Raw genomic sequence first — 23310 nt, 5'->3', positions numbered from 1 at the left:
AACCATATGGCCATCTTACCTCGCAGGAGTGATCAATCAAAGATAGCATATCATCTCAATTACTTTGAGGTAAGGAAATAATTCTCATGAACTAGAGCCAGCTCTATGCAGTAGATACAAACCCAATAAAATATTGTTAACTTTGTAATTTTCCAATGAAACAGGAGAAACAGGCATAAAAAAAATGTTTTGCACCTTAAGTTGTTAGTCTTTTGGGCCCAGTATCATACTGCAGTGCTGAAGCAATTTGTCGAAGAGCAGCCATAGTTTAACTTACATAGTTATCTCTCATTTTTACATCTGGTTGATCAACTTAATCTTTTGTACTCAAGTTTCTGAAGTGGGGCTTGAACCCAGAACTTCCTGACTCAGAGGTAAATCATTCACAAGGAAATGAATCAATTGCCCTATCTTTCAGGGAAACATTTCTTCAATTGGAAATTTTAATGACATATTGGAATGATAGATAAACAGAAATCTGCTTGACATTTTCACTAAAAACTATAGACAGACAGAATTTCATTCCTTTTAATCAGAACATGAAGTAGCATAATTATATTTCTGAGCTGTTTCTAAGTTCTTGTGTTATGCAAACTACTCCAACAAATGTAGTTGTTTCCATAGCAACTACTTCCATTTCAAGGAAATTGTGTACATTTAAGCTGCTATTCATGACTTTGTAGCTTGTGGTGGTACAAATCCACGCAGGCAATGACTTGAAATCATCTTAGCAGTGTGTCAAGCAGACACCATCACTTCAGTCATTGCTACCTAATAGGGACCAAAATCCTCACCAATCACAGCCTCTGTTCCTGAGGTTTTGCTATGTCTTTACCATCAAATATTCAGCAGGAAGGTGTGAACTCACATATTGTTACAGGGATACCAAGAAGGAGCGTGACTAATTGGATAGTTCTTTCAAAGGCACAATTGGATAAACATCCTCTTTCTGTCCTGCAAAATTCTATAACAAAATATTTTGACTCTAGAAGTTGAACAGAATTTTCCCAGCTTTCCCACACCAGCTCTGGGGAGAACCTAGAGAAACGGAAGGTACTGCCCAGGTTACCAGGAGACCTGCAGAACCACTGTGGACCTTCAACGCCAACATCTCAGTCTGCAAAGTATTTACGGCTGCCAACATTCTGCCCATCCCAAAACATTTGGCACCAGCTCCCAAAGCTGAAATTTCCCTCTTTAGCCACTGATAGGAGCTCTGCCACTGTGGTAATGTTACTGAGATGGCACAGCTGCCTCCCAAAATGACAACAAAATGAGATAAGGTGGTAATAGACAAAAATTATTTATCTGTATATTCGTAAAACAACTGTTACTACTGCTACATGAAAGGATTTCAATCCTGTTGTTTTATTGCTAGTAGACAATTTTGACAGCATTAAAATAGCTTCAGAAAAAAGGTTGTATTATATCCAACTACTTTGAAAATACTTCGGGAAGTACTGCTGTCATCACTGTGTTCCTGCAGTAGTGGCAGGAAAGAAATAATGAAGATAATTGCCTGGCACTGGTTATGCACAGCTGTACCCTGGCCTTTTAAGTGTTGTATTATGACAGGATTGTAGTTTCAAGAATACAAATGTAGCTGTCCAAGTTCTCGTCCTGTGCTGGGTAATATGAGTGAAATTAAAATATTTAGATTGTATAGTTCTTCTGAAGAGCTCATTCAGACCCATTCAGGCCCATTGGCTCAGCTCCTCATCGCCTGCTCAGAGAACAAAGGTAAGCAGAAATAATTTGCATTTGCAACTGCCCTCCTCTATGCAGGAGAGTGCAAAAGGTTTGGCAGTGCCTCAAGTCAGCTTGGCTCAACTGGGAGGCCTCTTCGTCGGAGATACAGGGAATAAACCAAGAATTCAGCTCACGGGTCTAAGGGATCCTGGAGTCTTGCTTACCTATTCCTGTAGCTGAGGATTCACTTAAGGTTCAGCCGCACTATTTGAAAAGCAGCATATTTTTCCAATATAGCGAACATTATTTCTTCAAATAGCACAAAGTTAATAAGCAGATATAACTGTTCATTCATGCCATTACTTTCCCAAAAGTGAAATGGCTGCGCTGTTGGTCTAAATGACAGTGGTCTTTTAACGTCGAATTAAGCCATTTTTTGCTAGATACTCTCTGGGAGACCCTCTGAGGGTGAAAAATAAATTCAGTCTTTGCATTCTTTTAAAATTCAGTCACTTTGTTATTTCAGGGCATGGATCAGTGACCCATTCTCCTCGTTTTGTGAGCCAGGAGAGGTTGATATCAGGAATCAGGATTTAAAAGAAACAGAACTAAAATTCTGTGGAAAAAGTCAATATTTGAAGTCGAATACACTTCATCTGTTCTGCTGAAGGGTCTTCATGAGATCAAAAACACTTTGTTAACTCTGTTTCTCTCTTCACAGATGCTATTTGATCTGCTGAGTGTTTCCAGTATTTTCTGCTTTTATTTCAGATTTTCAGCTTCTGCAGTTCTTTGATTTTCAAAATTAAAATTCTGTACTCTTAAAACTTGGTTGAATTTATATTAGAGCTACATCCTATTCAAAGGGACATTTTGCCCTCATCTCCAAAGGCTCTGCCATGTGTTGGTGATGTGCATCACATCTGGTTTATCAATGGGACCTTAGTCACGGTAATGTAACGATTAGCGTAACGCTATTACAGGGCCAGCAACCCGGTTCAATTCCGGCCGCTGTCTGTAAGGAGTTTGTACGTTCTCCTTGTGTCTGCGTGGGTTTCCTCCAAATGCTCTGGTTTCCTCCCACATTCCAAAGGCGTATGGGTTAGGAAGTTGTGGGCATGCTATGTTGCCGCTGGAAGCGCGGCGACACTTGTGGGCTGCCCCCAGAACATTCTGCGCAAAGATGCATTTCACTGTGTGTTTCAATGTACATGTGACTAATAAAGATATCTTATCTTATCATGCCATTTAGCTCTAAAAGCACTCCAGGCCAACACCCTAATGAGCAGCAGTGTCCAAGCCAGTCATTAAGAAGAACCCAAAGGGCTTTGCCAATATGCCACACAGACTTTCCTGGTTATGTTCTATTGGCCAAGGTAGAACATCGCAGAGTGGAACTAATGGCTGTGCCAGCATTGGTGCAACTGAGGCAGAAGAAAGGCAGGCACAGCAGAGGGTGACAGCTGAAACATCGGGTTACAGAGATGGAGAGAAGGATTTCTGAGGCAGGCAGCCAGGTAGTGGGGAGCCAGTGAATGGACAATGCTGTATGAAACTTTGGGCATAAGCAATGAGGTTCTGGATTGATTACAGTGGCTTGCCTTGATTGAGAGCAGGCCTCACAAAGACTGTATGAGAAAAACAGGGAATCATAACGAGCTTAAATTATGGAGCACCTCTTAGGATGGTTCAAAGCACTTCATTGTTGTAATCTGAGTACAAGAGCCAATGTGTGCACAGCATTCTCCCACAAACACAATGTCATAATCGGCCTTCCAGGTTTCCATACAACATTTCCACCCATCAAATCAATGCCAGCTCTTAGAGCAATCCCATTCCCCACTGATTCTCACTGTTACCCATGTTATAGAACATAGAACAGTGCAGTACAGGAACAGGCCCTTCAACCCACAATGTCAGTGCTGACCATGATGCCAATTTAAACTAATCCCATCTGCCTGCACATGGCCTATGTCCCTCCCTTTCCTGTCTGTCTAACTGCCTCCTACATGTTTCTACCAGCTCCCCTGGCAGTGTGTTCCAGGCATCTACCACTCTCTGTGTAAAAGACTTGCCTCACAAATCTCCTTTGAACTTTCCCCCTCTCACCTCAAAACTATGCTCTGGTATTTCATATTTCCTCCCTAGGAAAAAAGACTCTGACTATCTACCCTACCTAAGCTTCTCATAATAGTTCATACTTCCTCAGCCTCCGACACTCCAGAGAAAACAATCCAAGTTTATCTTCTCCTTATAGCTAATACACTCAATCAAGGCAACATCCCAGTGAAACTCTTCTGCACCCTCTCCAAAGCCTCCACATCCTTCCTGTAATGGGGTGACCAGAACTGCACACAATACTCCAAATGTGGCTGGACCAAAGTTTTATACAGCTGCAATACGACTTCCCAATTTTATACTCAGTGCTCTGACTGATGAAGGCAAGTATGTCGTATGCCTTCTTTACCACCCTATGCACGTGTGTTGCCACTTTCAGGGAGTAATGGACTTGCACCCCAAGATCCCTCTGTATGACAATGCTCCTAAAGGGGTCCTGCAATTTACTGTACACTTCCCTTTTACATTTGACTTCCCAAAATCCAACACCTCACACTTATCCGGTTAAAACTCCATCTGGCATTTCTCCACCCTTGTTTTCAACTGATCTATATCCTGTTGTACCCTTTGACAACCTTCCTACTATCCATGACTCCGCCAATTTTTGTGTCATCTGCAAATTTACTTGATTTGATTAGATTAGCTTATTGTCATATACACCAGGGTGCAATGAAATTCCTTGTTTGCATGAAGCTCACAGAGTGAACAGTACACAGGGATATAATAAATACAACAATAACTACAATGACGAGCACAAAGGAGCAGAATGGTGCAAAGATTATAGTGTAATCTGAAGTAGTGCAAGAAGAAATGCTAAAATGACAGCAACAGAATAACCGAGAGAGGTAGAGTTAAGAGTACGGGAACATGGCAGCACCAAAGGGAAGGGGAGTGTGAATGAGGTGATTGGTTCAGAAGTCTAATAGCAGTGAGGAAGCAGTAGTTCTTAAGTCTGGCTGTCCAGACTTTCAAACTCCTGTATCTTCTCCCTGAAGGTGGAAGAGAGAAAAAGGAATGGCCAGGGTGTCAGGCATCCTTGACGATACTGTTAGCCTTCCTGAAGCGACGCACCATGAAGATGGACTGGATGGAAGGAAGTGACGAGCCTGTGATGGACTGGGCAGTGTTTACCACTCCCTGCAGGTTTCTGTCAGTCAAGGGCAGAGCAGTTCCCATATCAGGCTGAGACGCAACCCGTCAGAATACTTTCTATAGCGCATCTGTAGAAGTTCGAGGGAATCCTCATGGACAAGCCAAATTTTGTCAGATGCCTAAGAAAATGAATGTACTAATGTGAAGGGACAAGGTGAGGTAGCTGGTGATATGGATGCCAAGGAACTTGAAGATGTCGACCATCTCTATAGCAGTTCTGCTGCTGAGGACAGGGCTGTGTTCACCCCCTGCTTCCTTAGGTCAACAACCAACTCTTCTGTCTTCAGCTCACCAACATTATCACAAACAACAGAAGGTTCAGCACTGATCCCTGTGGAACACCACTGGTCACAGACCTCCAGACAGGATAACATCCCTCCACCGCTACCCTCTGTCTTCTATGGCCAAGCCAATTTTGAACGCAATCTACCAAGCCACCATGGATCCTATTTGCCTTAAACGGTAATTAGTAATTGGTTTATTATTGCCACATGTACTGAGATACAGTGAAAAACTTTGTTTTGCATGCCATCCATACAGATCATTTCAAAACATAAGCACATTGAGGTAGCACAAAGGGAAAAGTAATGACAGAATGCAGAATATAATGTTACAGTTACAGAGAAAGTGCAGTGCAGATAGACAATAAGGTGCAAGGACCACAACGAGGTAGATTGTGAGATAGTAATTCCTAAAGTCATAGAATTTAGATTTAAAAGAGTAGAACAATTATAATAGATGTAATGAATAGATCTGCTGAGAGCAACTTGCAAAGAGTCGTTATGCTCTGGAGCCATCTTGCAGATGTTGCTCTGGATTCTCCTCACATTCCCCATCAGCTCCCCACAGGTTCCACCACTCACCTACACGCTAGGGGAAATTTTACAGTGGCTAATTGACTTATCAACCCACACTTCTTTGGGATGTGGGAGGAGACTGGAGAATTTGGGAGAACCCCACATGGTCACACGGAGAACGTGCAAACTCCACGCAGACAGCACCAGAGGTCAGGATTGAACTCGTGTCACTGGAGTTGGGAGGCAGCAGCTCTACTAGCTGTACTACTACCTCATTGGTTTGTGAGGTAAATATTATCCAGGACAATGAGGAGAACTCCACAAGTCTTCCCTGTTTGTTTTTAATCCAGCCTGTGAGGGAAGATGGGGCCTTCGTTTAACATCTCTTCCAATAGGTTGTGCACTTTAACATTGCAGGAAACCTTCGCTGTGCTATGTGGGAGTAAGAGCTCAGAGTTGTGTGTTCAAATCCCTAGAGCAGGGCTTGAACCCACAATCTGATTCATGTGTGAATGTTCCCTCAGAGGCATTCTTGAGCCACAGGATTAGATTGTCTGATTTGATGTGGAAACCACCGCTGATGGCTCTTGGCTTTGTTCTTTTTTGGAGTGGGAGTGACCTCATACCTGCCCTCCCCCACAGAAAAGGACACAGTTGAGGAATGTCACCTAGGTTTCAATCATCTGGAGGAAGCAGGAGTGTAAGATAAAAGTTAGAACATTTTTAAAAAGATTAGGACAAACTTCTACCTCATTTAATTGTTTGCCCAAAGTATCTGCCTTGTTGGCTGGTACTTTGGGCAAACAATTATATGGACAATATTAACCAAGTTGAGTTCCCCTGCCCCTGTCCTAACCCAAAAGCCCCAGACTGAGCCAGAAACCTTGGTGAAGGCTTGAGTCTCACTCAGTTAGAGGCTTCCCTTCAATCACCATCCAGGTGTGACACAAAATCTCAGTGGAGCTGGGCTGCTGAATGGTGATGTTGCAAGCCCATATAAGGTTGAGATTCCAACTTCCAGCAACTCCGTGAGGAACCAACTTTATTGGTGAGTGGGAAATGGGATGATGGCCAGCTCAGTCATCAGCAAGCAACTGCACCAATTAGCTACCTTCCAGAGGAAATGAAGGCTCGACCTGGCAGTTACTGCTAGGAAAAAATAGGGGGAAGTTAGTTGACCAAATTGCAATGAAAGAGACTTTAATTACTGAGTGAGTGACCTGGTGGATGTGCACTGAAGGTCACTAATCTGAAGAAGAAGTGCAGAAAGAAACCCTGCTGTCAAAGCTTTGTTCCTTCTGCAGATTAGTTTTACAAGTAGTTTCCACACTGAATTCCTGTGTAATGCTTCAAATCTTACGTTAATTACTGCACTCCCCTCAGCAGGGAACCTCACACACAAAAAAATTTATCGTTGCCAGGAATCCACAATGAATTAAGCAAATTGGGAAGAAAACAAGAGGTCTGGTGGGGTTAATGGATTTTTGGAAACAGTTCAGATGGTTTGAAAAGTTATTCACTGTCCTAATGAAGAGTTTGCATAAGGCTTTCAATTCATCTTCCCGAACATCATGATGACTCATGCCAGCTTCATTTATTTGCCTACTTTATCTTTCAAATGATCTGAAACTTTTAATAGGTGCACTGAGTTTTACCAGGTTCACAAGTTCTTTAAACATCACTGACATCCTTAAATAAACACAAATAAAGTGCATGTTATTGGGTCCTCTGCTGTCCGTAGAAGCCACGTGCCTGAGTTACTGAGAGGGAAGGCAGATTCTACTCTGAACTGGTACTTCATCATCACTAAGACAAGCAGCTCCTGGAGCAGCCCATTCACTGGCTCCAGACAAACCTGTAACATCCAGGAGGATCTGGAGAAAGAAAGAGGGATAAGCCCAAGGGCCAATTATTTCATAGTCTCCTCAGAGATCCCATGGGACTACTTTGAGGGGAGTCCTGTCAATACTTATGCTTCTATTATCACAAAAATATCACTATTACAGCCCTGTAAACTGAAATGGCTGTGTATGTGTAGGCTACCATGTTTGCTCTATTACAACATGGCCAGTCTCCAGAAATGCTTCTTCAACCATGCGGTGAGATATCCTAAGCTCATGAAATGCAAACTTTTCCCTTCCTTTTATTGGTAATCATAACAGAGGTGTCAAAAGATGGTGGATGTGAATCATATACTCAAATATTCTTCAGGAAGTATAAAGTACCATCCAAAATGACAATGATAAGTTGGAAGAATATAATACAAAAAAATCTAAGAAAAAGAAAATTGTCTCCTTGCAATTTAAATAAAGATAAAAAGGTTCATCTTAGGATAGATTACTGGTTCCAGAAAGATATGTTGCTGTTTAGACAAAGCCAACAATTTTACATTTGTTTGACCGTGAAACAAAGATTAAGGAAATAGCTGTTGTTCAAACTGAAAACAGCAATAGATTTGTTAGTGATTGTTCGATCTTATATTTTATTATTTAAATTATAAGGAGCTTTTCCTTTGTAATTATTTTATTGTAACAGAGCAAATGTGGCAGCCAATGCACACATAACCAGCTTCAATAACAAGGCTACGATAAAGATGTTTTTGCGATAGTAGGGGGATAAAAATTAGCTAGAACTCCCCAGAGTAGCCCTGTAGGCCTTCTTGGGAGACCAGTCCTCAAACTTCTCCTTCTCCCTCATATGCATTAGATCAATGTTCATCAGTTAAGAGGACAAATGATGCATCAACTTAACTCATTAGAGAGATGGAACCTGTAAAAGGGGTGTTGTCTTTTTGTCCTGATGAAGGGTCTTAACCCGAAACGTCGACTCTTTATTTCCAAGCTGCCTGATCTGCCGAGTTCCTCCACATTCTGTGTGTTGCTCTAGATTCCAGCATTTGCAGAATCTCTGGTGTCTCTGTTGTCTTTTTGTGTTGCACTGGAGCATCAAATCACATGTCATTTCTTTGAGCCCCTTCTAAGGTCGTATTTAGAATGCTAGTCTTGAATTCCTAGCCTTTTGAGGTGGATTTGTGCATAATTATGAAGATAAGCCATGTGGTTAAAGGACATAATTACACATCATGTGTATGCATGATGTAAGCACCATGTGCAGTGTGAGCTCCATGCTATTAGAGATGCGTAAAGTAAGCACCTTTGTTCTGTGTCCTTTCACAATTCTGGCACGTGGAACTTATCAGAGTTACAGCAGTATCCAAGATCCATCTTAGGAAACTTTACAGATACCATGAAAGGGCAAGACTTGATAGCTCTCAATGAGGTTAACTGAAGCAAAATATGGGTTGGAGAAAACTTCAAGTGGAGGAGAGAATATTAGGCTGTGAGATACATTGCTGAACTGTTTCTGTGCTGTACTGTTCTATACTCTATGAACTGGAGGAGCCAACTGATACAGCATTGAATTGATCAACGGGAATGGAAAGTCTTGTGGACAGATTGTTCCAAATATTGCATGACCAATGAGTGCACTATTTTTCCAGATATTCATAACACACCAGAAAATACTCCAGGATATGTTTAGCATGTTCAGTCTGAATTAGTTTGGCAGTTGTATTACTTACCAAAACTTATTAAGGATATGCCTATTAAACCTTTTACATTGTTCCAACAAAGCCCAATACAAACTCAAGGATCTCATCTTCGAGCAAGGCAGACTACATCCCTCAGCACCTAGCTCAGAATTCAACAATTTCAGATAACTAGTCTTTCCCTTCTGTATCACAACTGATCACTTTTGATGAGAGATCATTCACCTAAAACACTAACACTGTTTCCCTCTCCCCAGATGCTACCTGAACTGCCAAGTATTTCCAGCATTCTCTGTTTTTATTTCAGATTTTCAGTCTGTGCTATATTTTGCTTCTCCTGCGTCTATCCTACAATTCCAACATTATATTTTTCTCTACCCACTTTGTCTCACTCCTCCTCTGTTTTCAGTCATTTCTCTCTGTTTACACTTCCTCCAGACAGATTATCTGCGACTAAAAAGTTCTCACTCCTCTCTCTCAGCCAGCACCAACACCAGTCTAGCTTGGTCTCCTCCCTTTCACAGACATTCCCATTATGGTTTGTACCCTTTCCCTTCTATGCAACTTAAAGCATGTTTGATTTCTAACTTTACTCTGTTCTGATGAAAGGTCATTGATTGAATTATTAGCTCTGTTTCCCTCTCCACAGATGCCGCCTGACCTGTTGAGTATTTCCAGCATTTGTTGATTGTATTTCAGATTTCCAGTGCCTGCAGTGTTTTGCCTTTAGTATCTTCTAAAATGTACAGTAAAACTCATCCTGTGGAGTAATTCCACGTTTGTACAACTGTGCAGGCAATCACTACTTGTCTTTCTAGTGACAACATCACAACATCGACTACATAGCCGATTGAATAACTCCTGACGCACTTACCAATTTGGTGTCTGTAGTCAACAAACTGGAGCTTGGTTCCAGACCCGGAGGAGAAACAGGTTGGAGAATTGTGTGAGTTGTCACCATAGTGCTGTTGCCATGGTGACTAACAGATGGAGGCACGACATCATTGGATGTTTGCTGCCCATATCTCACTCCTGTTACAAGAAAAAAAAGAGATATTAGAGCACTTTTTCAAAAAGTACTTAACATTAATTTAACCACTTGTGGTAATAATGGAGGTCCAGCATTGAATATGGTGCTTTCTTTAACTTGTGAATGTAATTGAATGCTATAGAAAGAATAGCCATATTAATGATGATACTATTTACCTCCTTTAAGCACTTATCAATAAACTTGTTACGTTTTTACTCATTCAATGTGATGGCACTCAAGTCAACAACATTAATATCCACATCGATCTATTGCCAATAATACTTTTGATCAGGTATAGAATAAAATCACATCAAGCAAGGCTTTCATTTATACAAATCTTCATTAATATTTCAAGGGAAATTGCAGAGATTTTGGGGTGGGGAAGGAGAGGGTTGGCAGGGAATAATTACAATTGATGGTCAGCACAGATGTGTTGTACCAAAGGGCTTGTTTCTAGCTGAATGACTCTATGACTATGAGATAAAGTAATTGATGCTGACGTCAGGAGAAGTGACTGTAATGGTGACCAATGAGACAGACTTTCAGAAGGCTTTTAAGGCTGTGGAATGGAGTGGAAGGATTTAAGGATGGAAAGTTAGAAATCAAGAAATTGAGTATGTATCTTACAAAACCAAGGAGGCAGTTTGGAGATATTTGAATTTAAGAATGTTTCTGTGCCAAACAACCTACATAATACTATGAAAATTTAAGGACTGTATCTTCCTGAATCACTTGGCTGAACAAATCAAAACCAGCCAAGTTTTGCTCTGACTTTCATTTATCCTTCTCACTGGATCTTATACTCATCTCTCCCAAAACTGGCTTAAGGTTCCTATTTCTCCAAAATAGTCCAACAGGTCAGTCAAGTGCTCAGAGTCTGTCTGAGAAATCGGTGTCAATCAAGTCCAGGCTGAAAGAATCTGTACCCCGGGGTGGTGGTGGAGGCAAATACGAAGGGGCGTTCAAAAGGCTCTTTGGTACGCACATGAATGTGCAGGAAATGGAGGCATATGGACACTGTACAGGCAGAAGAGATTAGTCAGGCATTTGATTACTAGTTTAGTTAGTTCAGCACAACGTCGTGGGCTGAAGGGCCTGTTCATTGCTGAACTGTCCTATGTTCTATGTTCTAATAATTGCCAAGTAGCAATGCAAAATTAATTTGAATAATCTCTACTTAATTCTGGAATGTTCCAAGGCAAGTTTTTCCTCCATGGTAAAAACGTTGTTCTATACTTTTTCACTGAATCTCAGAGTCCAATCCTAGAGGAGTAGCACAGTGACACCGCTGGTAGAACTGCTGCCTCACAGCTCCAGTGACACAGGTTCAATCCTATCTGTGTGGAGTTTGCACATTCCCCCGTTACTGTGTGTGTTTTCCCTGGGTGCTCCGGTTTCCTCCCACATCCCAAAGGCGTGTGGGTTGATATGTAAATTGGCTGCTGTATGTTGCTCCAAGTGTGTAAGTGAGTGGTAGGAATCTGGGAGGAGTTGAGGGGAATGTGAGGAGAATAAAGTAGCGTTAGTTTAAAATGGGTGCTTGATGATTGTCATGGACTTGGTGGGCTGAAGGGCCTGTTTCCCTGCTGCATAGCTATGAATCCAAAAACACAGTCTCCTCCACAACAATGTATTTGTACCCATGACAACCATCCTTAGGACTCTCTGACTATCAGTCAATCAGTACAAGCTTTATACTGTGAAGTTCCACACACCTTATAAATTAAATTCTGATTGCCTGGGAACATTGCACACATTAATTCTGTTTCTCATTCCACAGATGCTGACATAGCTGCATTTTCTCTTTTTACCTCAGATTTCCAGTATCTGCAGTTCTTAGTTGGTAGCGGTTCCCCACACAAGCTTACTGCGGTTCAAGCAAATTTGTATCTGAATAGTGACATCATCAAACTAGAGCAGTCCTCCTGCTGTTGTGTCTGGCAGGTGCAATGGGTGTCTTTCTGCCATTTGGTGAAGACCCACTACTATAAGTGCTGCTCAAGTGGTACCATAACTAGGTGCTGAGATTGGTGACAAAGTAAGGAAGATAGGCCTTGATCAGCATGAAAGATATATACAAAATCACAATTTTTGATTAAGTAAACATGTGTTTTCCAAATGACTGATTAGCATAATGGTTATATCACTGCACCAATAATACAGAAAACGTGAACTCAAATCCGATTATGGCAGTTTGACAATTGGAAATTAGTTTTAAAAATGGAAATAAAATCTGATGTAAGCAAAAGGAGCCATGATGGTTTTGGATTGTTGTTAAAACCCCAACTGGTTCTTTAATACTCAGTCACAAGGCAATGCATTTCTCTAAACTACTTTCTGCAGTCCCATTTGATTTCTCAGTTTGCCTCTCAACATCTCTCTATTAACAATGGGCAATTAATGCGGTCTTGCAGAGGCATCCACAACCTAAAGATTTAACAAAATGCTTATAAGGATTATTCTAAACCAAGTGTCTCTCCACAGTAGAACCCTCTTTCACTGGTCACCAGAATCTAACCCAAGAAAAACACACTTACACCAGTGGCATATTTGTGCCTATGACAACCAGCGTTAGGCCTCTCTGAATGTCAGTCATTAAATGCAAACTTTGTATTATAGGTTCCACATGCTTTATGAACTGAATACAGATTGCATGAGAATATTGCATAGATTATTTCTGTGGCTATCAGTCAGAAGACACATTTAACCTGGGCAAGTCCCAATGATGAAAAGTCAGTGTCTAAACTGCTATAACACTCAGTTCACTGATTAACCACTCAGTAAATATAAAACAGTCCACACATTGAATTCACTTTATCTCCTAGTGCAGGCTGAGTCAATAAGGACAAGCAGTTTCCAAGGATGTAAGCAGTGAGGATCGGTCTTTTGAGTGTGGGTATCGCTGTAAAACAGACCTCAGCAATTAGAGGATATTCCAACTATCCATTTCTGAAGTTAATTCATTAGCCACTGTACCTGGATTCATAAATGAACCGTTTTTACTTTCAAATGAATACAAATTTTGTGTTAATGTGAAATCAATTTAAAAAATAATCTACCTCAAGAAAGTTAGCAAAACAGTTTGGTATTTGCCAAATTACAAAGAGGCCAAAACGAGACTGAGATACTCAGTCTGAACAGTGGTGATCAGCGACATCATCTCACAGAATGCAGCAGCATGGAATGTATAAAATGTCTGAAAAAGGATCAGTATTGGTTTAGGGAGATTATGGAAATGGTGAAAGATGGATTAATAAGCTTTAACTATCTGGTCTGGCATTTTAACACAGCTTAGCAATTTTGAGAAATGTGAGCAATGCAAGTGTTCACATTCCTGTGTGTAGCATGTAGAAGTAGCATTGCTACAACAATTCGGAGAACAATCTTGTTAATAGCTCACTTCATATTTTCACTTAAAAGTCAATTTTATTTACCCTTGTATGCTTTTACTGTTCTCTTTGTCCTTTTTGTCTATATTTTCCAGTCTGTTATAACATTATTTCTAAATACAACTTTTATCTTTCCTTGCTCCTTCTTCCATGACTTTTTTTCTCTCTTTCTTTGGTTTCAGCGCTACCATCTCCATGCATTACATTTATAAACTTTGATGCTGGCTGGCAATGTCTCACCCAGTATCCACAATGTACCTTGCCCAGTTTTCTTCAAGTTACTGATTCCTTGATGGTCAATAATGTTCATCTTTCATACGCAGATCTAGACAATAAGGGAGTAACTTGAACTGAGCCTACTGTCTGGGATTGGATGGAATGTCAGGTTGGCTCCCATCAAGTGAATGCAAAACCAGTTATACCTGATCCCATCAGTGTCCAGATACAGAGAGTTAAAACTACACTCATGTGTATACCATCAACTGGCTATTTTACCGGAGGGGGTGGGGGAACCACCAGTGGATGTATTGGTACCAAGGAATTAGGCTAAAAACATGGGATGAAGTCCTACAAACCAAATATAGGAAGTTAGGAGATAAATTGAAAAGATATCTTTATTAGTCACATGTACATCAAAACACACAGTGAAAGGCATCTTTTGTGTAGAGTGTTCTGGGGGCAGCCCGCAAGTGTCGCCACGCTTCCGGCGCCAACATAGCATGCCCACAACTTCCTAACCTGTACGCCTTTGGAATGTGGGAGGAAACCGGAGCACCCAGAGGAAACGCAGGATGTCAAAGGTAATAATTTCAGGATCATCCTCAGTGCCACGCTCTAACGAGAGGAGAAGGGATAAGGTGAATGTGTGACAAGAGGGAATGTGTAGGAAGGTGGGATTTACAGTCTAAGGGCACTAGATTAGAATATTCAGTGTATTGCATTCAATGTTCACAACGTGGCCTCCTCTGCATTGGAGAAACCAAATGCAGATAGGGTTGGACCACCTACGTTCAGTCCACAGGGTTGACCCTGTGCTTCCTGTTACCTGAGAAACAAAGGATTGCAGCTGCTGGAATCTAGATGAAAAACACGATGATGCTGGAGGAAATCAACAGGCCAGGCAGCATCCATGGAGAAAAGCAGGCGGTCAACGTTTCAGATCCTGAAACGTTGACCGCCTGCTTCCTGTTACCTGCCTCTTTAATGCTCTGTCCCACTCCCACTCTGACTTATTGATCTGTGGACTCCTGCACTGTTACAATGAGGCCCAACACAAGCTTGAGGAACAACACCTCATCTTCCATCCGGGCACGTTGCAGGACTCAATATCAAATTCAACAGCTTGCCCTGTCTGTATCAGAATAGGGTAGGTTATCTATCTGTGATATTGGCTCAGTCTTTTTCTCTCTATCAGCACAGTCTGACCTGCTGAGCAAGTCTTGCTGCCCCACATTTGCAATTCTTACATTCCTTTGTCTGTGTTCTCACTCAGTAACTGCCCTCACTTCATATCTTTAATGAACAATGGACCATGTTCTCTCTCCCCAAGTTCCTCCATTAACCCATTGATCAGATGATCTCATTTACCACTTACCTCCATGGCAACCCTGGCCTCACCTTATCAGAGGTATTCTCTTTATCCCATCCATCCCTCCCCTACCTTCCCCGCAGCATGATACTAACTTTCTTTCTTTCGCAGTTCCAACATAGGGACTTTGATTTGAAACATTAACTGTTTCTCTTTCCACAGACACTGCCATGCTTGCTCAGTATGTTCATTACTATTAACCTTCTTGTAGATTAGATTAACCAAATGGGATAAGGTAGCTACAGCAACAAATTCAGAAAGTGCATTCAGGATAGTTTCCCACAGCAATAACTTATGGAGCCTGTCAGTGAGCAGGTTGTTTTGAATTTGGTAATGTGTAACATGATGGATTAATAAGTGACCTCAGGGAAAATGATGACATGGGAAGTAGTGATGACAGAAATTAGTGTTCAGTTTGAGAGTGAGAAACTTGGGTTTGAAATAAACTTAAATATGGGGAAATACAAGAGGATGAGGAGAAAGTTGGCTAAAGTGGAGTGGAAAATAGATTAGCAGGTAAGACAATAGGCCAGGAGCGGCAGACTTCATCCCAATGAGGAGGAAAGACTGAAAGGGGGAGGGAGATAATTAACGATCCATGGCTAACCAGGGAAGATAAGGAGAGTATTAAGTGGAAGAACAAATCATATAAGGTGGCAAAAGTTTATGGTAGGCCCAAAAATTGGGATAAATTCAAAATCCAGCAAAAGAAGGTTATAAAATTAATCAGGAAGGAGAAAATAAACTTTGAGGACAAAGTAAAGATAAATATAAAAGCTGTTTACAAGAGCTTCTTTAAGTACCTAAAAAGATAGCAGTCAAAATGGACATAGGCCACATGAGAATGAGGCTGGGTAGTTAAGGGGAACAAGGAAATGACAAAGGAATCACACAGATACCTTGTACCGGGCTTTATGCTGGATGATACTACAAATATCTCAGTAATACTAAGATATATTGCCCTAACTAGAGAATTAGTATTAGTCAACTTAATGGTGTTAAAGGCCGATAAATCTCCTGCTTGATGCTTTGCATCCTATGATTGTAAAATAAATGACTGCAGCGATAGTGGATGGGTGGGGAGGAACCATGGGATAGGAAACTGCCAATGTGGTGCCCTAATTCAAAAACGGAACTAGAGGCCTGTTAACCTATTGTCCATCATTGGAAAAAATATTAGAATCAATTATTATGGAGGAATTGGCAGAACATTTTGAAAGTCATAGCCCAATCAAGCAGTCAGCATATCTTCGTGTGGAGATAAGCATGTATGACACATTTACTAGAGTCCTTTGAGGAAGTGTCAGCCAGAGGGGAACAAGTAGATGTAAGAAATTGAAATTTTCAAAAAACGTTTGAGAAGGTGCCACAAAAAGGTTACTTCAGAAGAGGCCATGGTGTTGAGATAATCTATTGGCATGGATAGAGGATTGGCTAACTGGCAGTTAGTGGAGAGTAGGTATCCTTGATTAGTAAAGGCATTAAAGGTTACGGGGAGAAGGCAGGAGAATGGGGTTGAGAGGGAAAAATAAATCAGTCATGATCGAATGGTGGAGCAGACTCAATGGGCTGAATGGCCTAGTTTTGCTCCTGTGTCTTTGGTCTTAAGGTCTTATGGTATACAAGGGTTGTTATCAGGTTGGCAACCTGTGACCAGTGAGGTGCCACAGGGATCAGTGCTGAGATCATGCTCTTTCGCAATGATTTAGAAAAGCAGAATGCACTATAACCACATGGAGACCCAAGAGATGCAGATGTTGGAATCTAGAGCAACAAACAATCTGCTGGAGGAACTCAGCAGGTCAAGCAGCATCTGTGTGGGGGGTGGGGGGGGAAGGAATTGTAGATGTTTCAGATCAAAACTATGTATGAGCCCGATGCACGGTTTCAACCCGAAATATTGACAATTGCTTTCCCTTCAAGGATGCTGCTCGACCCGCTGAGTTCCTCCAGCTAATTGTCTGTTGCACTGTAGCTGGATTTGTAGATGAGACAAAAGTAGGTGAGAAGGCAAGTTGTGAGGAGAATACAGTTTACAGAGAGATATTAGCAGGTTAGTGAGAGGACTAAAAATGGGTAAATGGAATATGTGGGAGATGTGCCATGGTTCAGGAAGAATGATAAACCTGTTTTTTAGTTAAATGGAAAAAGATGGCAGAAAGCTGCAGCACAAAGAGATGGGGGCAGTCGGGTCTTAATTCATGAAACACAGAGAGCTGACAGACAGATGCAGCAGGTAATCAGGAAGGCTAATGGAATGTTGATTTTTATTTCAAGGGAGTATAAAAGTTAGGTAGTTTTACTACAACTGTACAAAACACATCTAGAGTACCTTGCACAGTTTTGGTCCCCCTAAAGAAGTAACGTATTATCAGTAGAGGCAGTTCAGAGTGCATATAACTTGGATGATCCCAGAATTGGAGGGTTTTTCTTATGAGGAAAGGTTTAACAGGTTGGGTCTATACCTACTGGAATTTAGTAGAATGAGAAGCAATCTCATTGAAATGTATAAGATTCTTAGAGAGCTTGACAGGGTAATTGCTGGGAGGATATTTCTCCTCATGAGAGAGTCTAGAGCGAGAAGGCATGGTCTCAGAATACGTGGGTGTCCACTTGAGACTGAGATGAGGAAGGGTTGTGAGTCTTTGGAACTCCTTGCTGCTGAAAGCTGTGGAGGCTGAATCTTTGATTATATTCACAGCTGAGATAGATTTTTAATCAGAAAGAGAATTGAGGTTTATGGGGAGAGAGCGATAAAGTGGATTTGAGGAAAGTTGGATCAGCCATGGTCTTATCGAATGATGGAACAGGCTCAAAGAGCCAAAGGAGCAGGGGGAGAGACATGGGCATGGTAGGAGAGAGAGTGGATGGGGATGTGGTTAGAAATAGGGTGGACAGAGAGGAGGGTCAGGTGGAGAGGGAGAGGTTTTGAGGAAAGAGAGAAAGAAGGTTGTGGAGTGAGAGAGTGTCAGAGAGGGAAGGAAGGTCAGGAAGGAAGGAAGAAAGAAAGTTTCATGAGGAGAGAGAGTTCAGGAGGGAGAGAAAAAAGTTAATGGGAAAGAGGGACAGGATTGGGGGAGGAGAGAGGGGTTAGGTATGCACAAAGAGTGGGGTTGAGAGGAAGTGAGAGTGAGAGAGTGAGGGGGTTCAAGGAGAAAAGGACCAGGGGAAAGAGAGAGAAACTGATGGGGGTGGGAGAGACGGTCAAACAAAGAGAGAGAGGGAGGGTCAGAGTGGAGAAATAGAGGAGTTCAAGGAAGAGAGTGAACGAAAAGGAGTGGGTAGGGAGCAGAGAGTGAGGGAGAGAGAGACAGAAGGTGAGGGTTGGGGGGAGAGAGAGAGTCAGGGAGAGGTGTTGGGGAAAGAAAGAGGGAGAGACTGAGCAGAAAAGAGAGAGAAGTGGGGATGGCGAAAGGAAAGAGATTAGAAGGGAGGGAATAAGAGGGAGGGAGGGAGGGAGGGAGGGAGGGAGAGAGAGAGAGAGAGAGAGAGAGAGAGAGAGAGAGAGTGAGAGATTGACTATCTTGGTTGCCATGCCTGCACCATTGGTTTCCACTCCCTGGTGTGGAGAGGAGGGGATGCTGCATTACACCTGTGCGGGCATCCTCAGTTTGGGGAAAGGGACTCAGTTGCCCACTTTCCACCTTGCAAAAATCATAATTCAATTCATGGTTCATGCATATAGTCATTGTCAATATAGACAGACATCCAGCACAGAAAGTGTGTGTGTGTGTGTGTGTGTGTGTGTGTGTGTGTGTGTGTGTGTGTGTGTGTGTGTGTGTGTGTGTGTGTGTGTGTGCGTGCGCACACGCCAGCAAGAACAGGTAGGTGTTCATTTTACACATACAATAGCATGTGACATCGTCAAATGATTTATAGGCTCTGAACCAAATGTGCATAAACTATAGCCTGATAGCTTGTGACTCACATATAAAGAGAAAGACTGAATATTAATCATTTTTCCTAGGACCCTGATTACTTATCTTGATTTCATTTAGCTTTACATGGGGTTTTCATGTTTTCAGGAAATATTAATGTAAGTGTGTGAGATGGATGTAAATTTCAGTTTATGCAGCTTCAGGGAATTACCAGTTGTACAGACATGAAAGCTCCCTTAGTTTAATTCACAGCAGAAGAAGGGTCAGGGAACTACAATCAGGCTTGCCATTTCTGAGCTGGAGAAGAAAGCTGTGTAAGGCTCCCAACCTATGAGAGTGTCCAGTATCTCCTACTGGAAGTTCACCTCTGGGCACCAGACAAGAACACTGAGTTTGACCTTGATATCTTCCAAATACTCTGTTGACCAACGTATCAGAGGATGACCTGAAGGGAACGCAGTGAATGCCTTCAAGGTGGGAGGGAAGATGACTGGAGAAATCAATGAGTCAGAAAAATCACACTTGGGTTCCAAAGGAGTTTCCAAGGTCATTGCATTGAGCAAAAACCTTTAATTATAACGAAAGTTGAAAGCTGATGGAGGATTCCTGGCCTCCTTTAGATCATTCAGAAGATTACATTTTACTTCAGTTTAGGATGGTAATTGAGTTGGAAGTGACTTGTTAGAGGTCAATGGTGGAATGTATTAGCAAACTGGTGCCTGCAATAACTTGGGTGGAATTTATGTCCCTTCTATATCTCATCAGAGATCAGGAAGATTAAACATCTCTCAAAAAGGTTAACTGGGTAAATTAAACTTGAGTTGCTGAATTATATGATGATCCAAAGGACAGTACATAAACATACTGCATTAAATTCAAACCTATAGTAAAACATTTTCCTTATATAGTCAAAGTGCACTGCATTGGCTATAAAATAATAGGGACATCATGAAGTTCTGAAAGGCTCTATACAGATGTGGTCACAGAGTCATGGAGTCATAAGTGAGATCCGGCACGGAAACAGGCCCTTCGGCCCACCATGTCCATGTCATCCTCAATCATCCATTTATGCCAATCCAATATGAGTCCCATGTTTTATTCCCCCCCCATGTTTTCATTATCTGCCCCCAAATTCTACCCCTCACCTACACACTAGGGGCAATTTACAGTGGGCAATTAACCTATCAATCTGCATGTCTTTGGGATGTGGGAGGAAACTGGAGACACCCGGAGGAACCCCATGTTGTCACAGGGAGAACATGTACACTTCACACAGACAGTACTAGAGGTCAGGATCGAACCCAGGTCTCTGGCGCTATGAGGCAGTGGCTCTACTAAGCGTGCCACTGCGCCACCTCTTATTTCTTTATTGGCTGAAGGATTAATTGTAAACAGGTACATACAAGTTCTTTAGACATTTCTAGGTAAGGTTAGATTTGACCAGAAGTCAGGTGTGACATTTTGCACTTAACGTTAGCTGCTGTGCAGACAGTGAGATGGGATTACTCCAAGGATTTAACAAATGGGACCAATAATGAAAGTGGAGAAAATCTGCTTTCAATTTAAAGCAACAGAATTACAATATTAATTTAGAGTTTAACACAACAAAAAGCACACGAGGCAGAGGAAAACGGCAGTTCAGTAACTTCAATAGATCATTGAATATTATTTTCTACAAATTCTAAGGCAGAAGAGAAAGGCAAGCGTGACAATCTTTACTGATCTTTAGTGATTCATCTCATTCTGCTGTAGCCCCTCAGCCCTATTCCAAATAAAACACATTTCCAGATGTCTATGAGAAACCATGTTTGAAGGGTCATGTAATGAGAGTTGGAAAAAAGTTAGTCATGTAAAGAAATTGATTTTATTTTGTGCAGCAACCATTTTCCTCACCAAATGGACGTGTGGAACCAAGCAGCAGGTTGTGAGCAGATTTCAGAAGATGGGTGTCAAAAAAATGAATGAGAGTATACCTTTAAAAATGATGGTACCACATGATATGACGATGATATACTGTCGTACCAGACACTGCGTTTTAGCTTGAGAATGGCTGCCTTCAAGAAAGGATGCTTTGCTATTAGTTCTCTGATAGTTCTTGCCACAGCACTGAAGAAACTCACAGTCACCTCACTGATGACATGTTTGGGAAGTTGCTGCTTTCTCGAATAACAGGAATTTTATACGAAGATTTAAAGTGAGTTAGATCGATCTGAAACTGGGGTTGTAAATCTAAATGCTATGAGGAATGAGTTGGCTATGGTAGACTGGGAAACTACAATATAAGGTAGGACAGTAATCAAGTGTTTGAAGAATTAATACAGTGTTTACAACACATTTCTATCCTTTTAAGGCAAAATGGGTTTCTATTTGCCAGTGCATGAGAGTGTTGTGCACCACTAAAGACAACCTCTAAGTCAGACGAATAGTTGGATCCAGTTCTCTATCATAGTTATGGGCAATGAGTGTGCACCAATAATCAAGATGTAGATAAGATTGAGTCACTCTGATTGAGTGACATTGTTTTGGTGTCACTGCGACATAGCCATGGGCCATGTAAGTCTGCTCAAGGAACTTAAGAATGAGAACAGTTAGTTCATAAAATAAGTGTCAGGTGAAATTAAGAGTGGAGACTGTTACCATTATGTTTAAGTGGTATGTCAGAAATATTGCATAATTCTATTTACTGTAGTTATTAATTAGAGGCATTAGATGTTTGTGTTAAGATGTATACAAACTGTGTAGTACAGACAGTGTGTTCAGAATTATGTAGGAGACTGCGAAAATGCAATATTGGCACGAAGGATGCAAGAGCAAATGTACATGAGACCTATAGAAAGCTGATTTACTGGAATCACCAATACCTACAATAGACACTTCAGAAATGTTAAGCACAACTTATAGTGAAGAGCTCTGTAAAAAAGACTAAAAAAGTGAGTAAATTCGTGTTGGTTAAATTTATAACTGTGTGCATCTCTTTTAAATAATTGTATAATTTCATGTTTGTGAGTAGTAATCTATAATTTACTATATGCAGATAGTTGATGGGTGGCATGGACTTTTCACTTTTTTTAAAAGGAGAAGCAGTGTTGTATAAGTGAGTGTGAGTGTACCTTTAAGAACTGAGTACATCATATGGTATGACTTTAATATGTTGTTGCATCAGACATTGCTGTTTAGTTTGAGAATGGCTGCCGTCAATAAAAGGATGTCTGTTGTTAACTCTGCCTTGTCCGAGTGATAGTACTTGCAGCAACACCAAACAAACTTACATGCACAGCAGCTACCATGCTGAGTGGCTCAGTGAGTGGCAGTCTTACCTTCAAATCAAAAGCCCCATGCCAAGACATATTACAACTGGGTGTCTCAAATCACAAAATATTATTCAAAGAGGAGCAGCTATAAATTCTGACCAACAATCCTCCTTCCAGCTAAGCCATTGAAATATATCGGCTGGACCCTAAACCTGGCTCCTGTTTAATGGGACCTTACAGTACATAAAATGGCTGCTGCATTTTATCTGCTGGACAATGATAGCCAAGTCAAAGTAATTCATTGTGTGTAAGGTACTCTACAATGTTTCTGAGGGACTTCCGATTGTGGTTAGAGGACCCCATTTTGCATATTCTTATGCAGCCTCCAGTTGACTCTGAACCATTCCATCTCTGAGTGGCAGACAACAACACACATTATTAATGTCTGTTCTGCTTGGTTTCTGCTGAGCCAATTAGAGCTGGAAATCCTCCTCCCCTCTTTGAGTGTCAGCAGGCTTTTTGTATGTAAGCCTTATTTTGTCCCTTCTGCACTGAGACACAAGTTGATTTTTATTTGACTTACCAGCCTAATTACTTCTTTAGTAGTCATTTGGCAACACCTTTAAACAATTGATAAACTCTTTAAAAGCATTATAATTATTAATTGGTTGTTAAATTAGTGCACTGCAGCCTGTCAGCACTGAAAAGTGGTAATAGATTAGGGGCCCCTTGAGTAGTAAGAGTTGCCGTTATTAGAAAGCCAAGTGAAGACTCAGTTACAGCCTAGTATGAAGGTTCTCAGTTTTCCTATCCTCTGCCACCCATGTAGGTCTTTAAAAAGAAACATCAATTCAGTTTCCATGGGTATAAA

At 41.3% G+C, this 23310-nt stretch overlaps 1 protein-coding gene across 4 annotated transcripts in view; it reads right to left on the bottom strand.

The window, feature by feature from the left end:
• Nucleotides 1-23310, bottom strand: part of LOC127579647 (hepatocyte nuclear factor 1-alpha-like) — a 232297-nt gene that overhangs the window by 78210 nt on the left and 130777 nt on the right. For all 4 annotated transcript variants that reach the window (XM_052032570.1, XM_052032569.1, XM_052032568.1 and 1 more), the window contains one exon: nucleotides 10178-10335. In XM_052032570.1, the coding sequence (XP_051888530.1) occupies nucleotides 10178-10335 (158 nt within the window). The remainder of the gene's footprint in view (nucleotides 1-10177; nucleotides 10336-23310) is intronic.

The sequence above is a fragment of the Pristis pectinata genome, chromosome 17, assembly GCF_009764475.1.
Source record: "Pristis pectinata isolate sPriPec2 chromosome 17, sPriPec2.1.pri, whole genome shotgun sequence".
In the NCBI taxonomy this organism is placed as follows: Eukaryota; Metazoa; Chordata; class Chondrichthyes; order Rhinopristiformes; family Pristidae; genus Pristis; species Pristis pectinata.
Note: the sequence above shows the minus strand (reverse complement) of the source record. Positions and strands in the feature narration are given on the sequence as shown.